The sequence below is a fragment of the Sarcophilus harrisii genome, chromosome 5, assembly GCF_902635505.1.
Source record: "Sarcophilus harrisii chromosome 5, mSarHar1.11, whole genome shotgun sequence".
Taxonomy (NCBI): Eukaryota; Metazoa; Chordata; class Mammalia; order Dasyuromorphia; family Dasyuridae; genus Sarcophilus; species Sarcophilus harrisii.
In genome coordinates, this window is record NC_045430.1 from 268,101,473 (window position 1) to 268,129,023 (window position 27,551).

At 35.5% G+C, this 27,551-nt stretch overlaps 1 protein-coding gene across 2 annotated transcripts in view; it reads right to left on the bottom strand.

The window, feature by feature from the left end:
- Positions 1-7,663: 7,663 nt before the first annotated feature.
- Positions 7,664-27,551, bottom strand: part of DYNC1LI1 (dynein cytoplasmic 1 light intermediate chain 1) — a 48,901-nt gene continuing 29,013 nt past the window's right edge. For both annotated transcript variants that reach the window (XM_031940434.1, XM_023505212.2), the window contains 9 exons: positions 26,693-26,859; positions 23,260-23,353; positions 21,416-21,551; positions 20,234-20,345; positions 17,993-18,052; positions 17,815-17,859; positions 15,957-16,077; positions 15,372-15,527; positions 7,664-10,015 (listed from right to left, as the gene is read on the bottom strand). In XM_031940434.1, the coding sequence (XP_031796294.1) occupies positions 9,906-10,015; positions 15,372-15,527; positions 15,957-16,077; positions 17,815-17,859; positions 17,993-18,052; positions 20,234-20,345; positions 21,416-21,551; positions 23,260-23,353; positions 26,693-26,859 (1,001 nt within the window). In that variant the 3' untranslated portion in view covers positions 7,664-9,905. The remainder of the gene's footprint in view (positions 10,016-15,371; positions 15,528-15,956; positions 16,078-17,814; positions 17,860-17,992; positions 18,053-20,233; positions 20,346-21,415; positions 21,552-23,259; positions 23,354-26,692; positions 26,860-27,551) is intronic.

Sequence of the window (27,551 nt, forward strand, 5' to 3'; positions counted from 1 at the left end):
TGAGACGGGACGGATCCCTCCCCTTTCTCCCTTCTCTCAATTCGATCCAGTTCCATCCAATAGTCACGTATTAAGTGGCTCCAATCCGGGAAGAACCGCACGTAGACCCCGGGGGTACAAGAACTGACAAAACGCAGATCTTGGTCCTTGGGAGTTTGCAAAGATCTAAAGAAGCTCTTCGAACTCTCATTCATTCGTTCACTCCAGTCTCTGAGGAAAGAGACATTTCTCCTTCACGAAGACAAACCCTCTGCTGGACTTCATCTCTTCAGAAGCTCACCTCCCCATGATTCACTCTCTCACCTCCACTCCTTCCTTCTTCGCTGCCTCCTAACAGCGTTGTGTCCACTCCAGCTCCCTTCATTTTCATTCAACTCTGCCATTCTCTCAAGCCATTGTGGCCTTTCCTCTTCCATGAACACATCTAGAAAGCAGAGTCCCATCTGGCTACTACTATTTCTTGTTCCCACCCTGTCTCCAAGGATATCGGTCTCCTCTTATCTGTTGTCAATATCATGTGTTTTTCTCAGTCTTCATCCTCCTCAGCATCTGTTGGCTTCTATGATTGCTCCCTCCTGGTTTCTCTTTCTACCCATGCAACTGATCCTTCTCCGCCTCATCATGTGCTTTCCACCTCTCAGAGTTCTTAAACGGGCCAAGTTCAGAGTTCTCTGGACAGACTACATGAATATAAGTGAAGAACCGAAATCTGACAGTGTAACAGGGAGACTGGCTGAGTGTAACATACCCAATGCACGGATTGTAACTTTGTAACGAGCATTCCCGGCGGATAGATTCCCCAAGTGGAAGGGGGAGGGAGTCTGGCTCCAGGAGAAAATACCGGAGGTGATTTTAGAGACAGGGGAGCGATGCATATATTCTGTAGCTAGGACCATATATGGAACAGTATGAACTTTTATTACAGTCCCACCCAGGTGGGAATCAGTGGTAGAATTCTTAGCTGAATTCTTTGCATTGACACAATCATAACTACAGTTACTGTATCCAACCAGAAAGCCAAGATATGAGGTCAACCCCCTGGTTATATTTCACCTCTAAAAAACCTACTCTGCTGTAATTCCCTTGCTAACTCTCTAACCCCTTTTGGAGTTAGCTCACCATTAATTTCCCTCCCCTGCTAACTCTTTTTTTAAGGGGAATTCAAAGACAAAAGTGACAGTACTTGATTTTGAGGAGTTTATATTTTACAGGGGAGAGAGACTAGGTAATATAGAGCACATGCAAAATAAATAATCATGGGATGGAGAGGGGCTCATCTACTAGCAACTGGGAAAATCAGGCAAAATCTCTCAAAAGCCACCGATGAACTCTGATGTAGAGTCCTGACATATGAATGTAATGGCATATCATTGTCATGTGCCGAGTGAACTGAGAATCAAGAGAACATTGTACACAGCAACAAGATTATGTGATCAACTGTAATGGACTTGCTTTTTTTGAACAATGAGGTCATTCAAGCCAGTTCCAATGGTTGTGATGGAAAAGAGAGCCATCTGCACCCACAGAGAGGATTGTGGGGAGTGAATGTGGATCACAACTTAGTATTTTCATTTTTTGTTGTTGTTGTTTGCTTTTTTCTTTCTCATTTTCCTTCCTTTTGATCTGATTTTTCTTGTGCAGCATGACAAATGTGGAAATAGGTTTAGAAGAACTGCACATGTTTAATCTATATTGGATTACTTGCTGTCTAGGGGAGAAGGGAGAGGGAAGGAGGGAGAAAAAATGTGGAACAACGTTTGGCAAGGGTGAATGTTGAAAATTATCTTTGCATGTATTTGAAAAAATAAAAAGCTATTAGTATGTATATATATATATATGTATATATTAAAGAAACTAATGGAGAAAATGTTGATGCAGGTTAAACTTAACTATAGATCCTAACTACATTTCCTCTTAGCCAGAGGTTAAATATTTACCAATAATCCTCAGTCTATAAATGATCTTTGAACTCAGAAGGAATTGAATCATATCCTAGAATTCTATGAGGGGTGTGGTGGAGTGGGAGTGGGAAAAGACAGAAGGAAAGGAAGTGGTAGTTGGGTAGCTAGAGCAGCAAGGGGGTTATCCCCTATGACTCTGTATAGGACTTAATTAGCTAGCTGGGGTGAAAGGAAATAGGAGGCATAAAAAATTGGAATGGAGTGAAGAAGAGACTGTTCAGGGAGGACCCTGGCCCACATTACATCTCTGAGCAGGAGATTCAGGCTGAAAGCACCAGTTTTACTCATTCCTTCTTGGACTGAGGAAAGTTTCAAGAAAAGATCTGGTTTTTTTGCCAGCATTCCTTCCTGATCCTTGTCAGCAGACATTGCAACATACTTTGAATGCTCCTTTCCTTGGTAACATGAATTTTGCCTCAATGTTAGGCTGGGGGATAGCTAGACATGACATCTACTTAAAGCAAAAAGCAAAATGCCTGTCTAAATGTTAGGAATGTTCCTTACTTGCGGGGCTCTGAATGATGGTGATTTTGCTGCTAACTTTTTAAATCCATAAATTTTAAAATTTATTTTAATTTTTAAAATAATTTTTTAATTTAATTTTTAAATCCATAAAACTGCAGGGAAGGCCTTGGGATGTGCAGGGACACAGACTTGAGGGGCTATTGCACAGCTCCTAGGCTAAAGATGAACTAATTGTTGTAGCAGAGTGCGGCTGATTAAATCTCTAGGGACCTGAAGGGAGTAAAGGATTTGACCATCCAGATCAGCAGTTGCTGAGGACACAGCTATTCATTGACCTCCAACTGGAAAAAACAAAAACAAAAACAAAAACAAAAACACTTTTCAAACCAAACAGATCTAAGCAATGATAATAGCTTATGTTAGGAATAATGCTCAAACGATTCTTTAAGTACTTAGTCCCAGTAATCCATAACTTTAGATCCTCATTTACTCACTAATTTAGAAACATGAAAAAGTGCAGAACACTATGTTTAGGATACATCTAATACTGAGAAAAAAGGCATGAAAGCAAAAACGTGAGATATAAAGAACTATGGTTTGACTGGAGCTAGAAGAGTACTAATAAAGATTGGTAAATTTGGTGGTAAATGAAAGGGAGCTTTGAATGCCAAAAGAAATCTAATCAGTAGACAATAGAAAAATGATGTAAGAATGATGAGTCTTGCAGGGTAGGAAAGATGGATAAAGGGAGCTAAGATGCAGGACTGAATTTAGATAAGAACATGTTCTTGATTGCTTTCAAGAACACAAAAATCAATCAAATATTTATGAAGTGCCTACTGTGGTAGGTGCTGGGAATGCAAATACAAAGATGTTAGCCGTCTCCTCGCCATTAACATCTTTTCTGGTCATCAGCCTCATCTTCTTAGTTTTTGGAACCTTAGCTTCCTCTCTGAGTCTCCTAGCTTTAATAAGACTTTCATTTTACCATTTTCTAATCAACTTCACACCACGCCATTGCCGGGTTGTTTTCCTCACTTAGAATGTAAGTTTCTTGAAGGCAAGGGCTGTCCTATCTACAGAAGGCATCACTGCTTAGCACAGTGCCTGACACACATAATGTAATAAATATTCTCTTTCTGCCTCCCTCTCTTTTTTTCATACATGTTCTATCTCTATTAAGACACTGGTCTCAAAATAGATTTTTGTTGTCCCCAAGGTGGGCTTTCTGCTACAGCGTCTTTTAAAAAATTAAAAAATATATATACAATCTATCTTATTATGGCAGCTAAGTGGCTTAATGGATGGAGTGCAGAGCCTGAAATCCGGAAGACTCATCTTCCCGAGTTCAAATCCAGACTCAGATACTTCTGTGTGACCCCAGACATATCACATCACCCTGTTTGTCCTAGTTTTCTCATTTGTAAAATGAGTTGGAGAAGAAAATGGCAAACCCCTCCGGTATCTTTGCCAAGAAAATCCCAAATAGGGTCAAGAAGAATGGGACTCCACTAAAATGACTCAATAACAATAACAAATGAGTTTTTCTTTCTTCAAGATAAAAAATTAAGTAGAAGACAAAAAAATAAAACAAGCATAGTGATTTTTGACAACCAAATTAAATTTAGTGGTTTGGACAGACAGTAAGTTATACTGCACTGGTTCATACAAACCAGTTAACAGTTGAACAAATCAAACTACAAACCAGTGTGACTGTGTGTGTGTGTAGGTAGGTGGGTTATGCTTTGATTCCACCTTTCCAACTGCTGGGCCAAACTTAGCCACACTTTCAAATAGCATTCATTTAAGGATTAAACTAGAAAGACAAAGAAAAATGCAAAAGAGATGTTGAGATATCTATAATGCCCTTGTTTCTTAAGACAGTGGAGCCACATCTGGACTCAACAACATGATCCCTTTAAAAAAAAAAAAGATGCTTAAAAAACAAAAATCTCAGCAATACATAACAGAACACTCTTAAACAAAAAAATAGTTAAAAGCAAAATTAACAAATACACTGGTCAAGTCTAGTAGCATATGCATTAGAAGCAGAAACATCACTAAGAAAAGCAGGCAGGAAATACCACACTAGAGAGAAAGGAAGGTTCTTCCAGAGGAGGTACACTTAGGAGAGTACTGACAGATCAATTATTAGGATAATGATTATAAACTAAATGTTTTTTGGGGAAAATTGATTGTTTTTTTAATGGGAAACAGACATAACCATTACAATTACCCTTATGTTCCTACATTTCCATTTCTACATCTTTGTAAAAAGAATCTACATGCATGTTAAGGGCATCCTTGGTAGTTAGAGAAGAAAACAAAGTTGTCACAGTTATTCTATAATAGGTCACATCTTTATAGTCATACACATTCCCACTGTCTTTGTTTATACTTAAAAAACAAACAACCATTTGATTTCCAAAAGGACAATGCTGATTTCACATGCAGGAAATTGTTTCTCATAGTAATAGGGACTGAATCAGATTTCATTGGTACAAGGAATTTCCAGATAAGGAAACTTCCTTTCCCAGTGCATCAGCACCTTTTCTTCAACTTTTAGGGAATTATCGGGAGTAAAGAGATTAAGGGGACTTGCCCAGACTCAAAAAATCATCAAGTGTCAGAGCAGGATTTAAATCAATGTCCTTCTGATCCTGACTCCTAAATTCCAAGGCCAGTTCTTAATTCATTATACCAAGTTACCTTAAATATGCACACTTATCTTACATGTGTAAAATTGCCTAAGATTCTTTAAAGCATACAATAATTAATTTCACTTGATAATTCTCTGAATATAAAATAAAGTGAAGAATTTCTACTGTTCAGATTATAATATTTAACTGGATGGAGAGGGAGAGAGCCTCCAAAAAACTGGAATAAAAGAAGTTAGGCCTCAGATTGAACTGGAGCGAGGTGGGCTGGATTGGCTTTAGGACAAAATCTTTTTTTTTTTTAATATCAATATTCATGAGATGATTTTGTATGGTTGAAAAATTAAATTTGTGGATCACCCAAAGAGTACCAGCATAAGGTGAGCTTGAGGACATTGTAGCATATCATCAATGAAGAATTCTGCAGTGAACAAAAATAATGTAGTTAGAAAAAAATGATAAAATGGACGATTTCTGAGAAACCTGAGAAAATATATAAGAATTGATGCAGAGAGAAGTAAAACTGAGTTAGAAGAACAATTTATAGAATAACAAACTTATAAAGACAAACGACTTTAAAAGACTTCAGAGCTATGATAAAGAATATTTTTAAATAGTCTTAATTGGCTAATATTAACCAATGCTAACCATCTCTTGACAAAGGGGACAGACTTGATGCAGACATATTTTTCTGATGTGGTCAATGGGGGAACTGCTTTTACTAAGCTATTCATGTTACAGACATTCAACCCTCTTCCACTGGGAGAAAAGAAAGGGAAAAAAACCTGCTAAATTAAAGTTTAAAATGATTATGAAGAATTCATATGAACTTATATTTTTAAAAAATGTAAAGGAAAATACTGAACTAAAAACTGCTTAAAGCCATGACCAAATGACTTCAGAAGACCATGAAAAAACACTTTTATCCTCTTACCAGACAGATAGCAGAAAATAGACATGTAATGAGGCATAAATTGTCAGACATGGACAATGTGTTTATAAACACAGGCATCAATGAAGGGAAAATAAGTAACAAATCCTGTGTTTTACTACAATCCATATAATGTCAAGGGCTCCAGAAGAAAGTCTCCAAAGATTTGAATGAAACACTTAAGGAAGATTTAAGAGAATAGTTAAGCTACTCATCCCATAAGGAGAAGACACAAATGGGTTATGATATTCATCCTTAGAGGAAGTATCTATTAGTGAGATCAAATTTTCATTAATTGAAGTATCAAGGAAGTATAGCAGTTTATTATTTAATATGTTCATTTTTGAAATAATTGACTAAATGCCTTTTCAACATCAACTTTAGCTCACTTTTTACACAAGTGATAATGTCTTTCCACTTGCCAGTTCTCCTTGTTCAGTAGTATCAACTACTTATTACATTAACTTCAGAATAAGGGAGTTGGAGAGCAAGATTATTATCCCCCAAAGAGAGGTGGAGGGTGGGGGAAAAAACATAAGCTTTTAAAATTTCCTCCAATATTTATTTTTCCAGGGCTGGAATGACATTTCAAAATATTTTTAATTTGTTAATATTAATTTTGGATCAGATCATTGTTTAGGATTTTTTAAAATACAAAGGTAAGTTACTAACTAAAATGAATTTAATGGCCTCTTTTTTTTTTTCAGAAATTTCAACAAAAATATTACCACTTTATATTACAAAAAACCTATTGGTACTCGATTATTTAGACATCTGCAAGAATTGATAGTAGTGAGTGTATTTTAGGTAAATAATTTTTTTGAAAAATTACAAGTCATCATTGTTAACACTCATTTGCAATGATTAGTATCATACTTCCATTCTAACTTTCAAAATATCTTCTTTTAAATTGTAAAAAACAGTTGGATAGAATTGGCTGTGACCCATATCATTGTTGGAGGTACCTCTATTTTCAAGAGCATGCATATTAGCAAAATGGATCTGTCTTTCCTACTCCTATTTTGTCATATTATTTGCACTCCCAGATAGAGAGTGGCCTTGGGGGTGGGAGGAGGGTACAAACCATTGATTTTGCTATTTGGTTTAAAATTTGGCAAATCAAACATTTGCAAATGTGGATGAGGGACTCACTATAATTTAATTTGTCTTCCAATAAAATACTTATGATATTGGGACATTTTTGGTGCCAAAAGGGTCACTAAGCAAAGGGTTTAAATAGTCTTAAGGCAAGGTTCTCATCTGTATTTTAACACATTCCACTAAATGTACTGATTGTATCTATTTTACATATTTCTTTATATTAAGGTGATTAGAGAAGTTTTCAATTAAAGAATGAATAATTCTTTGGTAGAGGACTAACTATCTAAAAATAGTCATTAAAAATTCATTGAAAAAGGCAAAATAATTTAATATGGCATAAACATCTTAAAGGAGATGACAGCTGGATGGAGGGATTCAGGGCATTTTGTGATTTCAACAGTTTGAAAAGGAAAGAAATTCTTTGTAAAAGTTAAAACAAGAAAAAACAAACACGTAATGGACATTTAACATATGCGTCATTTGTCCAGTCTCACAAAGGGCCTCAAAACTTGATATCTGAACAGACAGATGAGACGTTGAAAAACAAATTGCCTTCCTTGAAAACATTTAATCAATACAAAAATAGTTATAGCACCAGACATGCTAAAGTTAAGGAGCTGGGATTAGTTATACCTGAACCTTCGAGAACACATAGTAATAAATTCAATTAAAAATAGGGCCATTAAACTTCTAATATAAGGCTTTTTGCAGGCTACATATTTAGAAAATCACATGTTAACATTATCTATGTTCTACTCTATTTTTGTTTCATTAAATACGTTCCAATTACATTTTAATCTAGTTCAGGACAGCATCTGACCCCTCTGCTCTGAGTAAACAGCATGACAACAGATAACACATACATAAATGAATTCACCTCTGGGGCTTTCTGATACATCTTCATGCCCTATAAGAAACAACCCATTAATCTGTGCATGCAACTTAATAGATATTCGAGGTATTAAGAGATACAGATAGGAGCATCAATTTTATTGGTCTTCCCAGTTATTCCATGGTGTTCTGTATTAGTATAAAGTACTAATTTAGAAAAATTGGTGTCATGACAATATATTTGCACAACTTGAGATGAATATTTATTCTTTTGTCAATGGTATGTTTTACTTAGCTCATGCATATCTTAAGAAAATAAAAGTTTTCTCAAATAGGCTACTTTTCAGGGTAAAAGAACATCCTTTTCTTCCCAAATATTCTCTTATGGAGGAATCTATAAAGCTTCTTCTCTGCTCACACACCGTCAGTATGTATGTTCAATTATGGAGGAACAGGAAGCCAACATGCTTTTCCTATGACTAAATTGATTTTGAAAGACCTCCTGAAAGATGATTTTTCTTTAATTCTTCAGGGATTTCTCAAGAATATCTTTGGAATATAGAGCATATTTTTAAAGTTTAAAAAATTGAAGTGTCACTTAAAGAAAAGCACACAATTAAAAAATTTACCTCATTGGCTTAAGTTGGTCTAACATGACTGTGATCATCAAACTATCAATGAAAATATTCTCTTACTAATGGTATTATAGGTTAGGTTCTAATAGTGCAGCTACTGAAAATCTTGGGAAATGATAAGTGTTGGAAGGGAATAGTTTACCAGGAGCATATTGACTGAGGGCTAAGAAGCAGCCTCTCATAAAATAATCTGTGAGGCTGAACGCTATACAAAGTTCTGGGATGTGAAAATTTTCCGTCCTTAGGGAAGCAAGGTTACCAAAGGCAAGCAAACCATCCACTGTACCTGATATTTCCTTGATATACAAAATCAAAGAGGTTGATAAATTTCACCACTTTTGTCTTAGGAACATTTGGATGAAGAGATGGGAATTATCAGTATGCTTAATAACCTCACTGAGTCAAACATAAAAATACTAGCAGATCTTATTTTCTGTTAACTAGTAAATAGAAATTTAAACATAAAAGAAAGCAATGAATTATTTAAATCTGAATGCAGAGAATAAATACTTTATTAACTGATTACAGTTTAAAAGACTGATCATTAAAACCATCACGGTAGTATGGAAAACATAAAGGGGAGTATTAAGGCTGGGCCATAAAGAAACAAATATGTAGATTGTTTTTCTTTTCATTTTGAAAACCTCTGCATTTTTCTTTATGTAGGCAGTAGGCCGTCGTATTCTGCTAGTTAATTAAATCAAACTTGGTCAACATTTCTCTATGCCATCTACTTGGAAGATGACACTGCCCCACAACTTTTAATAGACCTAGTGGCTCAGATGTGATCCAGTAGCTTGGGGAGCACACTCTACACATGGCAGTAAAAAGAATTTGAATTCATTCATGTTGGTACACACAAGAGAGAACAAATGATCACCATCTTCCAAGAAAACTAACAGGTTAATTCATTTACCATCTTAACAGCCCTAAAGCTAAAACAGACAGGGATTTCCAAATCAGTCCAGTGTCCGTGTTGCATATTGCTTACCACCCATCCCCAAACCCTCCCATTAAAAAAAAAAATGGTGTTTAGAATAAGGTCAATGGAAAGATTGCAATTTTAGAAATTGTTCTGAGTGTTCAAAATCTCAAAATTACTTCCTTATGCAAAGTGGCAATGCAAATAGAAGTCCAACATAGTGTAATTTAATTTTCCATTTGTACAGTTCCCTTTTGGTAAGATTGGGCAACAAAAAAGACATCAAAATTTTATCCTTCTGAAAAAAAATGTTTCGGCTCCCTAATTCCACTTTTGAAGGAAAAGGCAGAGGCAAGTTTACATTATCTCAGAAAACTGAATAAATGGCTTTATTTGGTATCTTCAAGATGCTTCACCTTCTGTAGGAGACGGTGTTGTAGGAGAAACCATATCAGGTTTTCGTGAAATTCTGTCCAATTCTGCTTGAACATCTGTCAAGACAGGTTTCTGGCCTACAGAAAAATGAATAAATACAAAGGTAAGTTTACAAGAAAAAGTACTTCATTTACATTAATACTTCTAACAAAAATCTAATCAATTAAACTTAAAATTATGTCTTGTCCAATAAGTTACGCAAAGTAGACAATAAAAAAGATCTTATTTACCTACCAAATGGATGTCAAACTTTAAAGTGACCGCATGGAAGCAATCCTTATAATACTCAAATTTTTAGTATTCATTATTTTACATGATTTGTCAGTAGCAACTAGAACAAATTCAATATAGCAGTATCCCAAAGTTATATTACTAATTTTTAAGCAATACCAAATAATTTATGAATAGATCCTCTACAGAGGAGATTAATCATACAAAATTTGAATCCATTGTTATCTAAGGGTCATCTAAATCGGCTCTGTAGAGTAGCAAAGAAAAACCTTTAGAAACTAGCATATAGCTCTCCTGAAATTGGAGATAATGAATCTAACTTCTCCCTTTCACCCCCCCCCCCAATCAATTCATCGATGATTTGATATTTCATCAATGTTTTACATTTCATTCAGCAAATGAATAGAGCAACCATAGAGTTACCTGAGAGTCACACAGCAGGTAAATGACAAAGGCCATATTTAACATTTGGTGTTCCTGAGCTCACATTATCCCCTAACTTCTCATTGAGTACAATCAATTTTGATCGAGTATACTCAATGTAAGAAATTTTGAAGATGAAAAACTGAAATGTTTTACAAAAACATGTTTCCAGTTCCCTTTCCATATGTCCAAAGATTGTGACTATCTTAATTTACAACCTAAGGTTAAACACCATGAGGATGCTGCTGCTTCTGTTAAAGAGATAGCCCTTAATGAAATTTCCTCAATGAAATATCAAGAAATAATGTCTTTAGTACTAGTAATAAGATGGCAGCATGGCACTACTTAAAGATGTTCACTGATCACTATGGCCTGGTCTCTATTCAATTATTCAACCATGAGTTATAAAGGCCCACAATGTATTAGGTATCTGGGATAGAAAGATACTACCCTCAAAAAGCCTATATTGTAGTAGGAAAAATATTATTGTTTAGTCATAGTTTTTAAGATTCAGATTCAATACTTGGCTTTTCAGTGAACAGTCTGAATTAATTTAAGTATTAATTGATTTGATCTCCTTCAGTCCAAGGAACTCTCAAAAGTCTTCTTTAACACCACAATTAGAAAGTGTCAATTCTGTGGTACTACTCAACATCCCTTATAAGTTCAATTCTTGTAGCTCTACATTGCTATTTAAAAAAACCTTATCTTTGATCATACAGACCTTTGGTAGCAAGGTCTCTGCCTTTTAGGATGATGTATAGAATTACTGAAGCTTTCCTTTCAAAGAACAATTATCTTTTAATTTCATGACTTTTGATCACCATCTACAGTGCATGAGAATACAAAAATTCGACACTGCTTCCATTTCTTCTTCTTGCCCCAAAGTGGTGGAATCAATTGTTTTGTTTTTTTGATGTTAAACTTCAAATCAGCTTTTATACTCTCCTCTTCACCCTCATCGAGAGACTTCTTAATTCTTTACTTTTTTGCCATCAGAGTGGAATCATCTGCATATCTGAAACTGCTAGCAACCCTAATTCTGGCTTTTGATTTGTCCAGCACATGAGGCTACATGAAAGTTAATAAATAAGGTGGCAATATACAACACTGTCACACTCCTTTTCCAAACTTAAACCATCAATTATTTGGATAGAACTATTGCTTCTTGGCTCATAGATAGGTTCCTCAGGAGACTAGTAGGATGATCTGTTACTTCCATTTCTTTGAGAATTTCCCATATTTTGTTGTGACGCATCTAATCAAAGTCTTTAGTGAAGTCAATGAAGCAGAAGTAGATGTTTTTCCAGAACTCCCTTGCTTTTTCTATAATCCAATGAATTTTGACAATTTGGTTTCTATTCCCTCTGCCTCTTTGAAAACCAGTTTGTTACCAATTGACAAATGATCAAAGAATGTGACACACAGTTTTTAGATGAAGGAATCTATATTCATATGAAAAAATGCTCTAAATCACTACTCATGAAAGAAATGCAAATTAAAACAATTCTGAGGTACCACCTCATACCTTCCTGATTGGTTAAAATGACAGAAAAGGAAAATGATAAATGTTGAAGAAGGTAAGAAAATTGGGACACTAATGCTTTGTTGATAGAGTTACAAACTGATCCAACCATTCTGGAGAACAATTTGGAACTATCAAACTGTGCATATCCTTTGATCCAGCAATACCAGTACTAGGTCTATATTAACAAGATCATTAAAAAAGGGAAAAGGACCCACATGTACAAAAATATTTACAGCAGCTCTTTTTGTGCTGGCTCAAAGAATTGGAAATTGAGAGGATGCTCATCAATTGGGGAATGGTTGAAAAAGTTGTGGTATATAAATTTAATGGAATACGACTGTGCTATAAGAAATGATCAGCTGGCGGATTTCAGAAAAACCTTCAAAGACTTACAAGAACTGATGTGGAGTAAAATGAGCTGAAACAGGAGAAAGCTGCATACAATTACAAATACTGTAGCATTTGTGCTAAATTCCAAAAAACTCATGATGGAAAATGCTATTCATATCCAGAAAAAGAACTGACAAGAATCTGAAGGCAGATGGAATCATGCTATTTTCCCTTTTTAAAATGTAAGCTTTTTTTTCCTTTTGTTTCTTCTCTCACAACAAAACTAATAAAGAATTGTTTTATATGACTGCATATTAACCTGCATCAGGTTGCTTGCCATTGTGGGAATGGGAAAGGGAAGGAGGGAAAAACTAACTAAACTAAAACAATTAAAATTTTTAAAAAATGTTGAAAATTGTCTTTCATGTAATCGGAAAAAAAAATACCATTACAATTAAAAATAAATAAATAAAAATTTAAAAAACAGCCTGCTTTTCTGATAACTTTCAGTTCACATATTGCTAACGCCTAGCTTCCAGAATCTTAAATATAACCTTGTTGGTGTGTTAAATGAGCACAACTCTGCAGTAACTTAAAGATCCGTAGGCACTGCCCTTCTTTAGGATTGGGATATAAATTGATCTTTTCTAATCCAATATCTATATTGTTGTTTGTTATAACTAGTAAGTTTATCTTTAGAAAACTGTCGAAAACTATCTCTGTCCTACTTAATTTTGTACTTTAAGGTCAAACTTGCTTATTATTCCAATCATCTTTTGATTTTCTACTTTAGCATTCCAATTCCCTATGATGAATGGGATGGGTTTTTTTTGGATATTATTTCTAGATAATAACGTGAGTCTTCATGGAACTAATCAACTTTGGCCTCTTTGACATCCATGATTGGAGCACAGACTTGTATTATCAGTTTTACTGTTAAAAGGTTTCCCCTTGGAATCAAACAGATATCATTTGATCATTTTTGAAATTATGCCCTAATACTGCTTTTTTTACCATTTAAAAAATTATTTCTTACCAATTCATTAATTAAGAAACTCATGTAAGGGATTCTTGCCTACAGAGGTATAGTATAATGATTGTCTGAATTAAATTCACCCATTTTCATCAATTTAAGTCCACTGACTCCCAAGATGTGAACTTTTCCATCTCCTGTTTGACCACACAATCAGATTACCTTGGTTCACAAAGCTTATATTCCAGGTTCCAATGAAATATTGATCTTTGTAGCATCAGACACATCCATAGCTGAGTTTCTTTTTAGCTTTGGCCTGGCCACTTCACTCTTTCTAGAGCTACTTATTATAGTTGTCCCTCTGCTCTTCTCCAGGACTCATTTTCCAGTGTTACATCTTTTATCAATTTAATACTGTCCATGCATTTTTTGGGGGTAAAGATACTAAAGTGGTTTGCCCATTTTCTCCTTTAATGGATAACCTTTTGTCACAACTCTCCACTATGACCTGACCATCTTAGGTATCCCCACACAGCACAGCTCACAGTTTCACTGAACTACGCAAGCCCCTCTGCCATGATAAGGCAGGATACATAAATACAAATATTTAAAATTTCAGGAACTATTAGCAAGATCAAAAGCTGTTGATCTCCATTTTTTAAATAAAGTCAGCTACTAATTAGCATTTTTATGATACAACCTCTGGGATGCATGTATAAAATATGACAGACAAATACCAAATACTACTAAAAAAATTATTACAGGTCAAAAAGACAATCTGAATAACTACTCAAAATCTAGGCCCACATTTTAGTCATGTAAACAAAAATGTTATTTCTAGAACCTAACAATAGGTAGCTCCAGGGACTTTCACTCCATTACTTTAAAGATCTTACCTCATTATTACCTTACCCCATCCTGAGATTGAGAAAGTGATAAGTAACAGAATTATATGAAAAAATTAGCATTTTCTAAATTCCCATGCCTCTCTATTTCCACGAACTGATTACGGTCTAATTTAAGCTTGGAGGAAAGTGTGCTTCTAGGTTACAAAGGAACCAAGTTGATTTAAATTTGCCCAATATGATTTAGACCTTCCACATGTTTGCCTGTATTTGGTACTCTGAAGCTAAAAACTTGGGGTTTAGGGCAGTACAGGCTGTAAGAACAAAGGGCTTTTTGTCTGAATTGCTGCTTACCAGACTCACTGGTACCTGAGTCTGACCTGACCTCTTTAATGTCTTTTGGCCAGGGGATGACCTAAAGGACCTAAAGATCTCTCAGATAGAGGATGAATTCCAGAATTAACCACAAATCACACCAGTTCTGGAGATACTGAGGTAGGGCGGCAGGAAATGATTTTTTGGTTCTTTTTCTCTTCTATGTTCCAAGATCCAAGTTTCCCAGTGGAGTGTAATTCACTAGGAATTACCACAAGAGGGCAGTAGATTTTGCCAAAAAGATATTTATGGTCTTTCAAACTGTACATTTTATTTAACCTAGTATTGATTATCTTTTCTTCCATAGCTTTCCACATAGGGCTTATTTTCCAATATAAGTATGAAAAATTTTTTATGGAACTCCTTCAGTTGCTTCATGTAACCTCCAAGTATATAGTATTTCAAAAATACTATTTCAAAAGTTTGGGTAGCCTGAAGACTGAGGATCAGAACATCTGCTTGGTACTTGGGAAAGTCAAATGAGACCACCCTCCCATCTCCCTATTCTCCTCTCCCCTCCATCCCCCAATAAAATTTACTATCTGTGAAGGTATAAAAAGTATGGAATTTTTTATAGGACAGCAATCTTGGATTTTGATCCTAGCTTTCTCATTTAATCATAAACTCACTATGCTTCAGCTTCTCACCTAGCAAAAGTGTTTTTGATGGGGGGAGGGGGAGACTCACAAAAAAATTAAAAGTTAATTATTTTCCAGAGTCTACCATACCTGACTTTTTTGCTGATGGTGGTAAATTGCTCCCACCACCGCCACCGCCACCTCCAGGGCTGCTGCTACCAACACCAGGGCCTCCAGGGGAGCCTGTTTTTTTACTCAGCAAACTATTGAAGAAATTAGCAAGGACACCTTCACTAGTAGCTCCGGCTGTAGGAAAATAAATATTTTTATTAATACAACATCTCCATCACCTTCCTAAATGGGAAACAATATTAGATAAACTCAGACTATTTTTTTTTTTAAACCAAGTATGAGGGGTCTTCTCTGGACCAAGTACTGCTGTGCATCTCAAGAAGAAAAACAACTGAGATCTTGTAAAGTCCTTGCCTTTGGGGGCTAGGGTCTAGAATGGCACTTGCCCATGTCAGACAACTTCAGGGAGAAGCTACAAATTCTTAACCAAACTCAGTCCCAATGCGAGTCTGAGCACAAGAACTTTCATCTTAGGCTAATCCTATGTAAATAATATGTCTACCGTAGCAACAGTATAATAAATAATCAAATAAAGCAGTGTGATATATGTAATTGCTAAGAAGGAGCCCCAAATCCCTCAAACTTATTCTCTTAGAAATATACCTTTCATATTTGGATCAATTTTTTTAGACCCAGCAGGGATGGGCGACACGCTGGCCACATTGGATGATACGGATCTATTCGGTGTTCGAGGGGAACCCCCAGGAACTCGTGGAGTGGAATCCTGGGCCAAGACAGTAACAAGAAGATTGGTGAAGTTTACCTACACCTATTGAAGCTCTTAATATCAAAGAGATGTTTTGCATGAACTCATCACTGGCTCTTATCACATCATCCACTTCAATGACACATCAACCATTTTGCCCTGGGGGAGCATATTTCAGACTATCTAAAGCACAGATCCCTCCATGACATCATGTCATGCAAACTATTTTTAAAAGTAACAACATAAAGAAGAAAAGTGATGGGCATCTTCAAAAAATACATATGCCAACCTTATTGAAGATAAAAAAAAAATTCCATCTGAATTAGTGAAAAGACTAATATAGATAGGACCCTGGAACTTCAGATCTGGACTGGACCCAAGGTCACCAAAATGGAAAACTGCATCAGAGGCAAATTTCAAACTAGACTTCAGATAATGACTCTAAGAGCTGTGGCTAATCACTTAGCCTTCTGGGCCTCAGCTTCCTCACTGAGACCTTGGACTCGGTGATTGAAGACCTTTTCCAGCTCTAAATTAATGATCTTATAAGACCCATTTGCACCTTCAAACAATCACAAGCAAGATTACTGAGTTTTGGCAATAAGAATAGTTAAGAATGTTTTAATAACTAGATAACAATAGTGTATAACGAATACTTAATTGTATGTTAAAGGATGCCTCAAAAAAAATAAAAATTTGCTTTATTGGACTATTTTCTTCTATTACATTTTAGCTAGATTTTTCTAAGTTTCATACATACTTTTTTTCAGTTTAATATATAAACTTCAATTTTTTTAAAGGAAGTTTTATTTTAGCAAACTTTCTTTGGTTAAAAACTTACTACAGAGGGATCTGGTTTTTAATGCCTTATCTATCAAAAGTGAAAGAAAACATGCCCTAGAAAGAAAAGAAACACTACCTGACTCCTCACCTTGAAGGTGAATCAAAATCAATCAATATATTTAAGTACATATTGGGGTAACCCTGTGATGGTGCTAGAACAAATACCAACTGGCTCCCACTCTCAAGAGACCCAACAAAGAGAGGTAAATAAAACACAGTTATTAATTAGGAAACAAAAAGCAAAATGAGGCTAAAGAATAAAATTCTCTTTCAGTGTCATCTCCTTCAGGCCCTAGGCCATGAAGCCCCCTAACCTCAGCTTGCAGGAATTCTGAATAGTAGGGAGGAAAACGTTCTCTCAAGCTGTAGCTCCTATCTAAATGCTGTCACACATGAATGTTAGGCTGCTCTAGCATCCTTAGCATCATACATGAGTACACTTGGATTTTTTCTTTATAACAGGAGCTCTTGGCAGGGACACTTCCTCAACAGATAAAAGTCTGCACCTTCTCTGCAAGTTTGGAGAGTTGCTTGGGATACTGAGAAGTTAAGTGACCTGCCTGGGATCACACAATATCAGGGACCAGATTTTATCCAGAGCTTCCTAATTCTCCATGCACTAGACTACATTTTCTTTTCGATTATATTATGGATCATATATAGGTATTTTTCTGAGCCAGCCCAGAAACCTAAGCACTACTGTTTCTATATTCTAAATAACCAGTTTAAATGATGTTTGAACTATGTGAAGATTGCCTATAAATGCTTTCATTAAAAGCTGTTTGAAACAAAAAACCCAAAGTTTTCAGTTCTGTCTTTACAATGCATGTCTCTCTCACACACAAACACGCACACGAAAAAAATACAAAAATACTATACATTCCTGCATTTTCTTAACTTTGTAATACTAACCACTGGCCTTCCAGCTGTTGTTGGTGGTTGTTTTGCTAACTGGGACTGAAAAATAAAAACATTTACTTTAGATATATATAATTACAAGTAAGATTTTTACTTCAATTTTTTCAAATACTGTTAGAGAATGGATTTATGTATTAAATTCTAAATCTGCTTTTAAATGAAATGTACTGACCTGTTGCTTCATGAGAAATACTTGGTCATCTTCTGCTACAATTTCCTTCTCATGAACAACCTGAAACAAGAAATGTTTAACTGAGTTCAAGATGTCACTCTAAAGATATGAAAAAATCAGAAATTGTACTGGGTTATGAATGTTATCTCTCCAATAGTCAATTGTATTCTTTGCACTGAATAGATACTGATATAGATTCGACTTTCCAATCTGGTTATCTCATTTTGGGGAAGTCAAGCTGGGGGCTATGATAAAATAGGAAACACCCTGAGTTGTTGTTAAAGTGACAAGCAGTTAATTAAAAAACATAAGAAATCAACAAGAACTGTCTGGCAAATTGCAGGTTCCATATTATAAAAAAGGCCTCACAGCAAACAAGTTCTAGCTGCTTGGCTCTTTCCAGTCCTCCTTTCCTCCCAGAAGCCCCACACCTCTGGACCTGGCCTTCTATAATAGAAGTATGCTAAGTGCTTCTTTAATGAATTGTATACACCTCCAAACACTTGTAGGTGGCTTTGTGATTTTAAGCAGATGTATCAAACGTGGCCCATTAACCTCAAATGTTGTAGCAAGAACATAATTAAAATGTAACTAGGAAATATTTAACAAAACGCACAAATAAACAATACATATAGTGTTATTATGTGGTTTTCTGAGTCTGTAGGGATAATTACACACAATTTAGTGGTCCTTGTTTTTAGCTGACATGACTGATTTTAAGCAATTTTCATTTATCATGTATGCTGCTTATTGTATATGAACACAGATAACTCTTTCTCCCTGGAAAATAATCTTTATTTACTTTTCTTATATTCTCCCCAACTTTCTAAACTACTTACTATATTATGTGGGAGTTTAATAAATATTTGTTTGTCTAAGACATATTCAGGTGCCTGAAGTATCAATTATTATTATTTTAATTATTTTAAAACCTTTTTCAGTTCCTATGGTTAGGGTTACAAAGATTTAAAAATGACCCTCAAACCAAAAAATAAAAACCAAAAGCCAAAACCAACTCCTTTCATTCCCCCAAAAAATAATCATATGGAAATAGTGTCTGCTCTCAAAGTTTTTACAATCTACTGGAGGAAGCTCAGCTCATTGCCAGGTATTAAAGCAGACTGGGTGCAGTCCCTTAGGCCTTTGAACAACAGTCACATTTTGTTTGTTTAGTTCTGTTTTAACAAACCACAGAATCCCAGAGCCACAAGGATTAGGAAAAAGTCATCTAGTCTGAATCCATGATGGCTTCATGCACCTTTTAATTTCTTTCAGTTTTCCATACTTTAAGGCTGATTCAGATAAAATACAGGCAGTTCTTGGTTGGGTAGGCCTGCCATCACACAGAGCCACCTTTGCTATTTATTATTGCAGAGAGGCTACAAAATAGTGCACGGTCCCCCCACCCTTTTCCCAACCCAAAACTGTAATCTTCCTTAATAGAATTTGGTCAACTATAGTTGAAGAGTAACAAATAAGCCCAGCAAGCCTACCTGGTACTAATTAAACACTTTAGAACCATCCATGAACAAATTTCAAAGATCCTGAGAATTTCTTATCATAGGTATGTGAATCATTGTGGCCTATCTAATTATTGAAATGCTGATAAAATCTATGTGGGTTCAGTGGGGGGTGGGGGGCGAAGCTTGATTTGGACGATCTGGATTCAAATCCTGACTCTTGTAATTTACTGTTTCATCCTAAGTAGAAGCCTTAACCTTTCCAGTTTTCATTTCCTTCTTTTGTAAACTAGAAGGATGGGGTTAAGGCCATTTTTAGGGTATCTTTGAGCTTCAGGTCTTTGATCTTATCCTTTAAATGCACAACTAACTTCTTCAATGTGGGAAAGGACAGATGAAGGCCCAATTGGTTTCTCTGGGCAGGAAAATATTGAGAAGTTTAAGAAACCCTCCATTTTCAATGGTGTGAAATAAACCCCAAAAGACTCTCCACTACTATAAGGATATGACTGACTCTCCACTACTATAAGGATATGACTATGTGCTTAACTTGCTAGCCAACACAGGCTAAAAGCAAACCCCTACAAAACTGAATAATCCAAGAGCTCAATTTTAGCTACATTTGCCCTTGTCACCATTACAATTAAACAAATAGAAAAAGTCCTTCTTTATAAGCAAGCAAGCAAGCAAACTCTTGTAGTAAATTCCATTTCTTAATGTAAAACACTAACATTCATTTTGAGGTTGTTACCACTAAAAACAGATAATAAAATCAAATTACCTTTCGGACAGGTGGTTTGGTTATAATATCTTCAAAACTATCTTCCGCTTTTAATGTTTGAAAATTTTCATGTAAAATTCCTATTTTCTTGTCATTATCCCATCCTGCTGGACTAGAAATAAAGATTATACAGACATCAGTTATTAACCACTTATGTAGATATACATTCTCTTCTCCAACCCAATGTCACAACATGAAGGAAGCCGTTCACTTCCATAATCTAGATGATTCAATTTTAGATTCCTTTTAATGGTCACAATCTTTGATACAGGGAACACGTAAAGTGACTATAGATTTTCTTGATGGAATATTATCTTCATAAAAAATGGTGATTATTAGTGATAACCTGAATGCAGCTCAGATGCTAGGAAACCATTTCAACCCAAGAAAGTTTTGTTTTGTTTTCCCTTGAATGGATAAACTCAAAGTCACTTCTTCTGAAACATCCAATTATCCTGTCACATTTATAAGCATGTATCAGGGTCCATGACCACTAGGTGGCTCCAGAGTGCATCGAGCAGGCTTTCAGAGTTCTAATCTAATCCAGGCTCAGGTACTTTCCAGCTGTGTGACTGGCCCATCCCGTGTGATCCCGTGAAGGAAATGGCAAACTCTACAGTATCTTTGCCAAGAAAAAAACAAATGGGGTCATGAAGAAAGGGGCATGACTGCGACAACATTAGAACAGCAGCTCACAGACCCCCCCCCCTCCTCCCCCCCCAGTAAATGGGGAAGCAGGGGGGTGTGGCAAAGGAAGGCCCCTGGAAGGCCAGCCCACTTCCCTTCACTGGATCTAAGCAACACTCCCAGATTCTAAGTGGCAGGAAACGTGTTGACCACCCTTGGGAGAAAGAAACTTACCCAGGGGGTCTCAATATCAATGACATGCCAAGGCCAGTCCCTATCTTTGATACAAACAATATTCACATACATTGTATGTAAATAAATTGAATTTTTTTGATGTTGTGGGATAATTAGATGGCAGAGAAACAGCTAAAGTCAAGAAACAAATTACTTGGGCAGCTGTAGGGAATGGAAATTCTCTTCTTATACAAGAAATGTTTTTAAATACATACAAGAAAATCCTTATTGATTCCCACCTCCCCTCCAGTCCCTGCCCCTGCCCCTGCCCTTGAGTTTCACCTCTGAAACAAGAGCACCTTCGACCTATGAGATACTTACATAAATACTGCATCTTTTTCCACAACAACAGCAGGGATCTTAAAAGGGAATCCATATAATTTCTGAACAATGTATTTATATACTAAATCTATATTTTTATTTTCCTTTACTGAAGTGTAAATAAGTGCTGCACCATCTAAATAAATGTGTTAAAGAAATTTCTGAGCAGATTGTTAACTTACCAGATGTGTTTTAATCACAATAACTGGCACATTAGCACCCATAGTTACTAACTTCCAAAGCAATGTCCCTAGGTTTTCTTTTTGTTGTTGTTTTTTTTTTTTAATAAGATTTTAAATATAAAAGGCATATGAAAGACATGTATCATATATACTACTTAAAATGCTTTATTTTTCCTCAAACCTTAAAGCAATAGTAAAATTGGTAAAAACAACATTACTAGACCAAAAACTAAAGGAAAATAAAATTTACAAAAACCTGGGAGCAGGGAGGAAGCTAGAAGTGAGAACTGAAAGCATATTTTAAAATAAATTTCTTCCCCATTAAGGACAATCTTTTCACATAGGGTTGTCCTCATTCACTTTCAAATCTCACACTTCTAACCTTCCAACACTACTTATTTAATTCGATTCAGACACTTATAAGTTATTAGCAACAAGGTGAAGTAAATGAGAAACAAGACTAATTTTTTTTTTTTTTACAGCTGCCCATATTTTGTGTTTTTCAGGTATAGTATATGTAGTTGTGGGTTGGGTTTTCGGGATGAAGGGACAGGAGGAACATTAGATCTTAAATTGGCAGGCCTACAGATAACTTTCAGAGAACAAAAGACTTATTGAACACCAACCTGACCTTTTCTGATTCACCATTATTTACATACACACAAAAAGTGTCTTTTGTTGAGTTAGTGTCTTTTAATTAACTCCATTTTCAAAAACTCAATCTGTGGCATTTTTTGCTACAGGGCTGGGAGACAAATTGATAGTTACAAGGAATGGAATAGGATAGAAAACAGGGAAAAGGGAATACTATCAGCATTTTATTTTGACATAGAATTTCAATTACTTCCTCCCTCCCTATCTCTCTTACTTTTTTTCAGGGTCCTTTCTCCTTGGGTTCAAACCCTATGGCTCAAGGGATCTTCTCATACAGAGGCAGCCCTGCCAAGAACTCCTGAGCTACAATTAACAAGTTTCTGGCAACCAAGTACAAAAAGTGAATAGTACAATGCTTGAGATTCTCCTTTCAACTTCTTCTGGACACAGCTCATCCAGCTCATTCATCCTGAACAAGTCACAGAAATTTTGAAAATAAAACATTAGAACAAAACTCTATTCTGTCATCTCCTTTAGATTTTTTTCAATACAACACCTAATTTACTAAAAGTACTTTCAGAATTAATACTGCTAATTTGTTGTAACATACAGACCATTGAGGTCATGAGGATAAATGGAATTTGCTTTGACTGGCATCATTTATTTGGTACTTAGCATAAGCTACATTTAAGTGTGAATGTTTTGTATGCCAAGCAGACTGTAAGTTCTGTGAAGGCGATGCTTTCAACTTTAAGCAATACAGGTCTTTAATCAGTATAAAAATGACCAGTTTGAAATATTCTCTCATCCAGAAAATCAATAAACCATCATATGGCAAAAGATGGCAATGCAAAGAGAAATAATAGTAATAGATGTTCTATTGATTAGATAATTAGGCCCTAATACAACTACTAAGTGGAGTCTTTTTCCCCCTAATACAACTACTAATGGAGTCTTTTTCTCCCTCAAAGTTTATAATGCTGGGAAATTTGATCAACTCTATAATGAAAACACAAATATTAATGTACATGTACAATCATTATGCAATCTCAGATTTTAAAAGGATACACTGTAAACAAAACTTCCGGATATGTGACTGAATAAAGTCAAAGTGTTCATCTCTGTAATCATGTTCTTTTTCCAACACACTAATGGCATCACACTGTTGAGTTAAAATAATTATAAAATTGCTGAAAAGATGGTATTAAATAACAATACAAAAACAGTAAATGAAAATATGACCAAAAAAAAAAAAAAAAAAGATTTAAAAGATTAAAAAATTCACTTAAAATAACATGTAAACCTTATTTAATGAAATGTATTCCTGGAAAGATGTCAAAATAAATGTTTGCATAAAAAATAATTTGAATGACAAGAATCCTCTACTTTAATGTCTGATCGGTCATCAAGGCCTGGGTTCCTAAAGGCAAGTTGTGGTACTGAGCAGGAAAGTCTTTAATTATGGGTCCAAAGACAGATTATAGATCTGCTAACCAGCCTAGCTACCTTTGGAGAGCCTTATCACTAAAAAGCTGGCCAAAAAGTAATGAAATTTTGGCCACAGAAAGTAAAGACAGTCTAGTAAGGCAGAGAGGGGTAATTAAGGTTGGAGGAATGTCTGTATATTCCGATGAAGGGAAAAAAAAAAACCATTTTCCTCACGATTTTCCATCGTGGTTTCCCAAATGTCTGTTTAGCCCCAAATGTCCCATGATTGGTCCTTGATGGGTGCTTATAAGCTTAATAATTTATGAAGTATCAAGACTACTATTATCATTAAAAGATGGATTTTACAGGGATCACTGAATGCAAGGTATATTGAGTAAGGTCTCATCACCTGGATCTGTCATCCTACAAATGGGGACACACCAGTAGGCATCTATGGTTGACCTGAGCCCAGCACTTCTTGTTTCTGTGCTGGAATTGATTCTGTCCTTTTATGCTGGATGTCAGGAAAATCTGCCACCTCTAACTTATTTAGGTCTTTAATGTACTGTGGAAATACCTACTGCATGTAAGAGTTTTTGAGCTATTCATTGAGAAGAAAGAGAAAAATGGAGGTTTTGAAATCAAAAGCCTTGTGTTTAAATGAAGGCTCTTAGCGTGTGATCCTCTTCAAGCCATTTAACCTCAAGGATCTTCAGTCTTGTCCTCTGTAAAATGGAGAGGTCTGAGATGTGCTCTAGAACTGTGACTCTAAGCTATGACCCTCTGTTTTAGTTCTTTATCTTATGAACTGTTGGTCCAATTCTAAGCACCAGGGACAAGTGTGATAAAAAATAAATCGTGGGGGAAAACACTTCAAGAGAAGTTTTCATCTGTTAAAGATTCTGTAAGGATTAAGATAGAAAAAATACTGAAGTAAAATTGGTTAGCTCAACTATTTGTTCTCCACAAGAAGTTATCTAGAATCTAAAATTCACTCAAGATCTATCTAAATATATAAGCAAAGCCTCACCTTTCATGCCCTTCAAAACTGGCCAATCTCTTCATGACTTTAATTATTGACCTCAATGCTTCAGTTTTCTGCACCTTTACTCAATTAATCAAGGGTTTACCAAAGCATAGGCATGACAACTAATGGCCAAAAAGAAACAACAGGTTACTTCTGAAAATCATGGCTCTAAGAACGCTGGAATGATTTGGAAGGCCTCTATTTGCTAAATAAAAATTTATGAAGACAAAAATTAAACCAAACTCCCTTTTCAGTTTTATAAAAGAAACAGTGAGCCACCCAAATTTTCCCAAAAATGATAGGCAAGATTATTAAATGCTTAATGTTTTTATGACAGCCTATTTGTTTTAGATACATTTAAACTGATTATAGAACCATGGAATCAATGTGTATTGCTACATACTTTATACACATTCTATTCATTCTAAAAGGATTTCAAGAATACCATCACAATTTGAAATTATGAAAGACACGTTGTTCATTTTGCTCTGACTAGAACTGGAAGTGTGATATAATGGAAAGAACACTGGCCTGGAAGTCACGGGGTCTGAGTTCAAGAGGCAGCTCTGCCACTAGTTAGTCACACTATCCTTTGGTCTCCATTTTCTGATCTGTGCAATAAGGAGGTTGAGCTAGATGATCTAAAAGGCCTCCCCTCCAAATCTAAAAACTTGAGTCTCTGATTCAACTTCAGGCTTGTATGGCCGGCCTGTAATATTCCCCCCAATTATAACACTGATCCTATGGGAAAATAAGATCCACTGACACTTTCCAGGAATGCATCATGATGAAAATAGGAGCTACCTAGAAATGCTTGCATACTAAGATTAACAAAAACAAAATGGAGAAAAAAATGGATTCATTTTTAAAACACTAAATAGAAAAAATGCATTAATTAAAAAAATGACCAAGGAACTTCAAGGAGAGAAAAACAATTTTTAAGTTAAATGAGTTTGAAATTGTTTATTCCTTTTGGTTCTGATAGTTCAGTATTTTGTCACCTTTCCTCATAATGTATTTAAGAATGAAATTTTAAAAGGCTAAAATAAAAATAAAATGACAAATAAAAAACTAAATTTCCTGAGACCAAAGCTATTTGCAAATCACTGATTTGAAATTCTTAAGCATATTATTATTGAGATGCAATAAAAGTTCATAAATCTAGACTGGAGGAGAGAGGGAAATTTCAAATAGATAAGTTTTCAAAAAATAATTGCAGCTTTATTGCTTCCATGCAGGACATGATAAGTGTCCACCAGACACCTTTTAGTGAATCACCATTTAACAGATCATCTTTGTACACAATAAATGCTGCCAAAAATACTTTTAAAATTGTTCTCTAACCTAGGCGGATCGGTGTTTCATGCCCTGAAAGCCTTTATCAAATTCTTGTCTCAAAATAAGTGCAAAAACAAAGTCTGATCCAATTATTTTGGATTCTGCATTAACTGTGAAAAATTTGGTTCTAAATTTATGAGCTTTTAAACTTTTGCTGATTTTTACTTAGCAAAAATAAAAGCAGGCTAAAAACAAACAAATAAATAAAAGCAGGTCTAGTTTTATGACGGCCACTAGGGGGCACCATAGGGCACAGAGCACCAGGCCTGGAGTCAGGAAGCCTCATCTTCCTAAATTCAAATCCAGCTTGCCACTTACAAGCTGTGTCACCTGGCCAACTCGCTTAATCCTATTAACCTCAGATTCCTCTGTAAAATGAGCCAGAGGAAGAAACTACTTCAGTATCTTTGCCAAGGAAAATAGAGTTAGATATGACTGAAATATCAACACAAATAATTTTACTAACACTTATCCACTCTGGGATAGGATGATGGTACTGGCTACAAAAATAAGTAAAGGCACAAATGACTTCCTATGACAATATGAAATGATATTCCCTTTAAAAGCCTAATTAGGATTAAGGTTTTAATCAAAATTGAAAATTCTTCCTTCCATTAGGCTACAATGATTGTCATGGACAAACAAGTTCTCCCAGGAAAAACACATCCTTCAAAGCAAAAGACTCCTGGCCCTGACATGGACACCAACCTTGGTACAAACTACGAGCACCGGAACACCTAAGTTATACGTCAGCGTGTCCGCGCCCAGTGGTAACATGATGCTGTCATCCCGGTCTTCCTGTAACGTGCTTCTTCTCTGTGGAGATCCTGGGAAATCTTCTCCAGGCTCTACATATTCTTGGAAATCTCTAATCACTGAAAAGCAAATGATAACAGTTCATGATGGTTTCATTTTTATATTCCTAATAATATAATGTTTATTCAGACATGAGAACTAAGTGTGTTTGTCAATATTTATCACTTTTTTGAAATGAATGAACAAAAATAATGTGTCATTAATCCTTGGAAGGATAAGTGTAACATTTGACTGGAAAGTGAGAAGAGGACCTGGGTATTGGTACTCATTTTGTCTCGGCAATTAGAGCAGGAAAGACAACAGGCTCTGTAGAAAACCCTCAGGGAAGAATTAGTGAACTCTACCAATGCAGACTGACACTTTCTCTACAATTTATGATCTTAGAATGTGGCCTGGGGCTAATGGCATAATGGACAAAATGGTAGACTCATCATCAATATCAGTCACTGGTTTATGCACTATGCCAGACTGTTTTTATAATGGCAAAAATAATAAATAACTGTGGGCAAGTCACTTAACTTGTATCTTTTCTAAATTCTACTTTCATAAGATAATAAAAGATAAACATAAAAATAAATGCCAAAAAATAGCACTTTTAGAGAAAGAAACATATCAATTTTAATAACAAAATTTTTAAAATTCATTTTATGATTACTAACACTACCTTTACACATGCACGCATGTATAGAAACTGGCTTTTTTTTTAAATGGGCCAGCAAAATCTGCCAGTTATATTAGCCATTAACCTGTA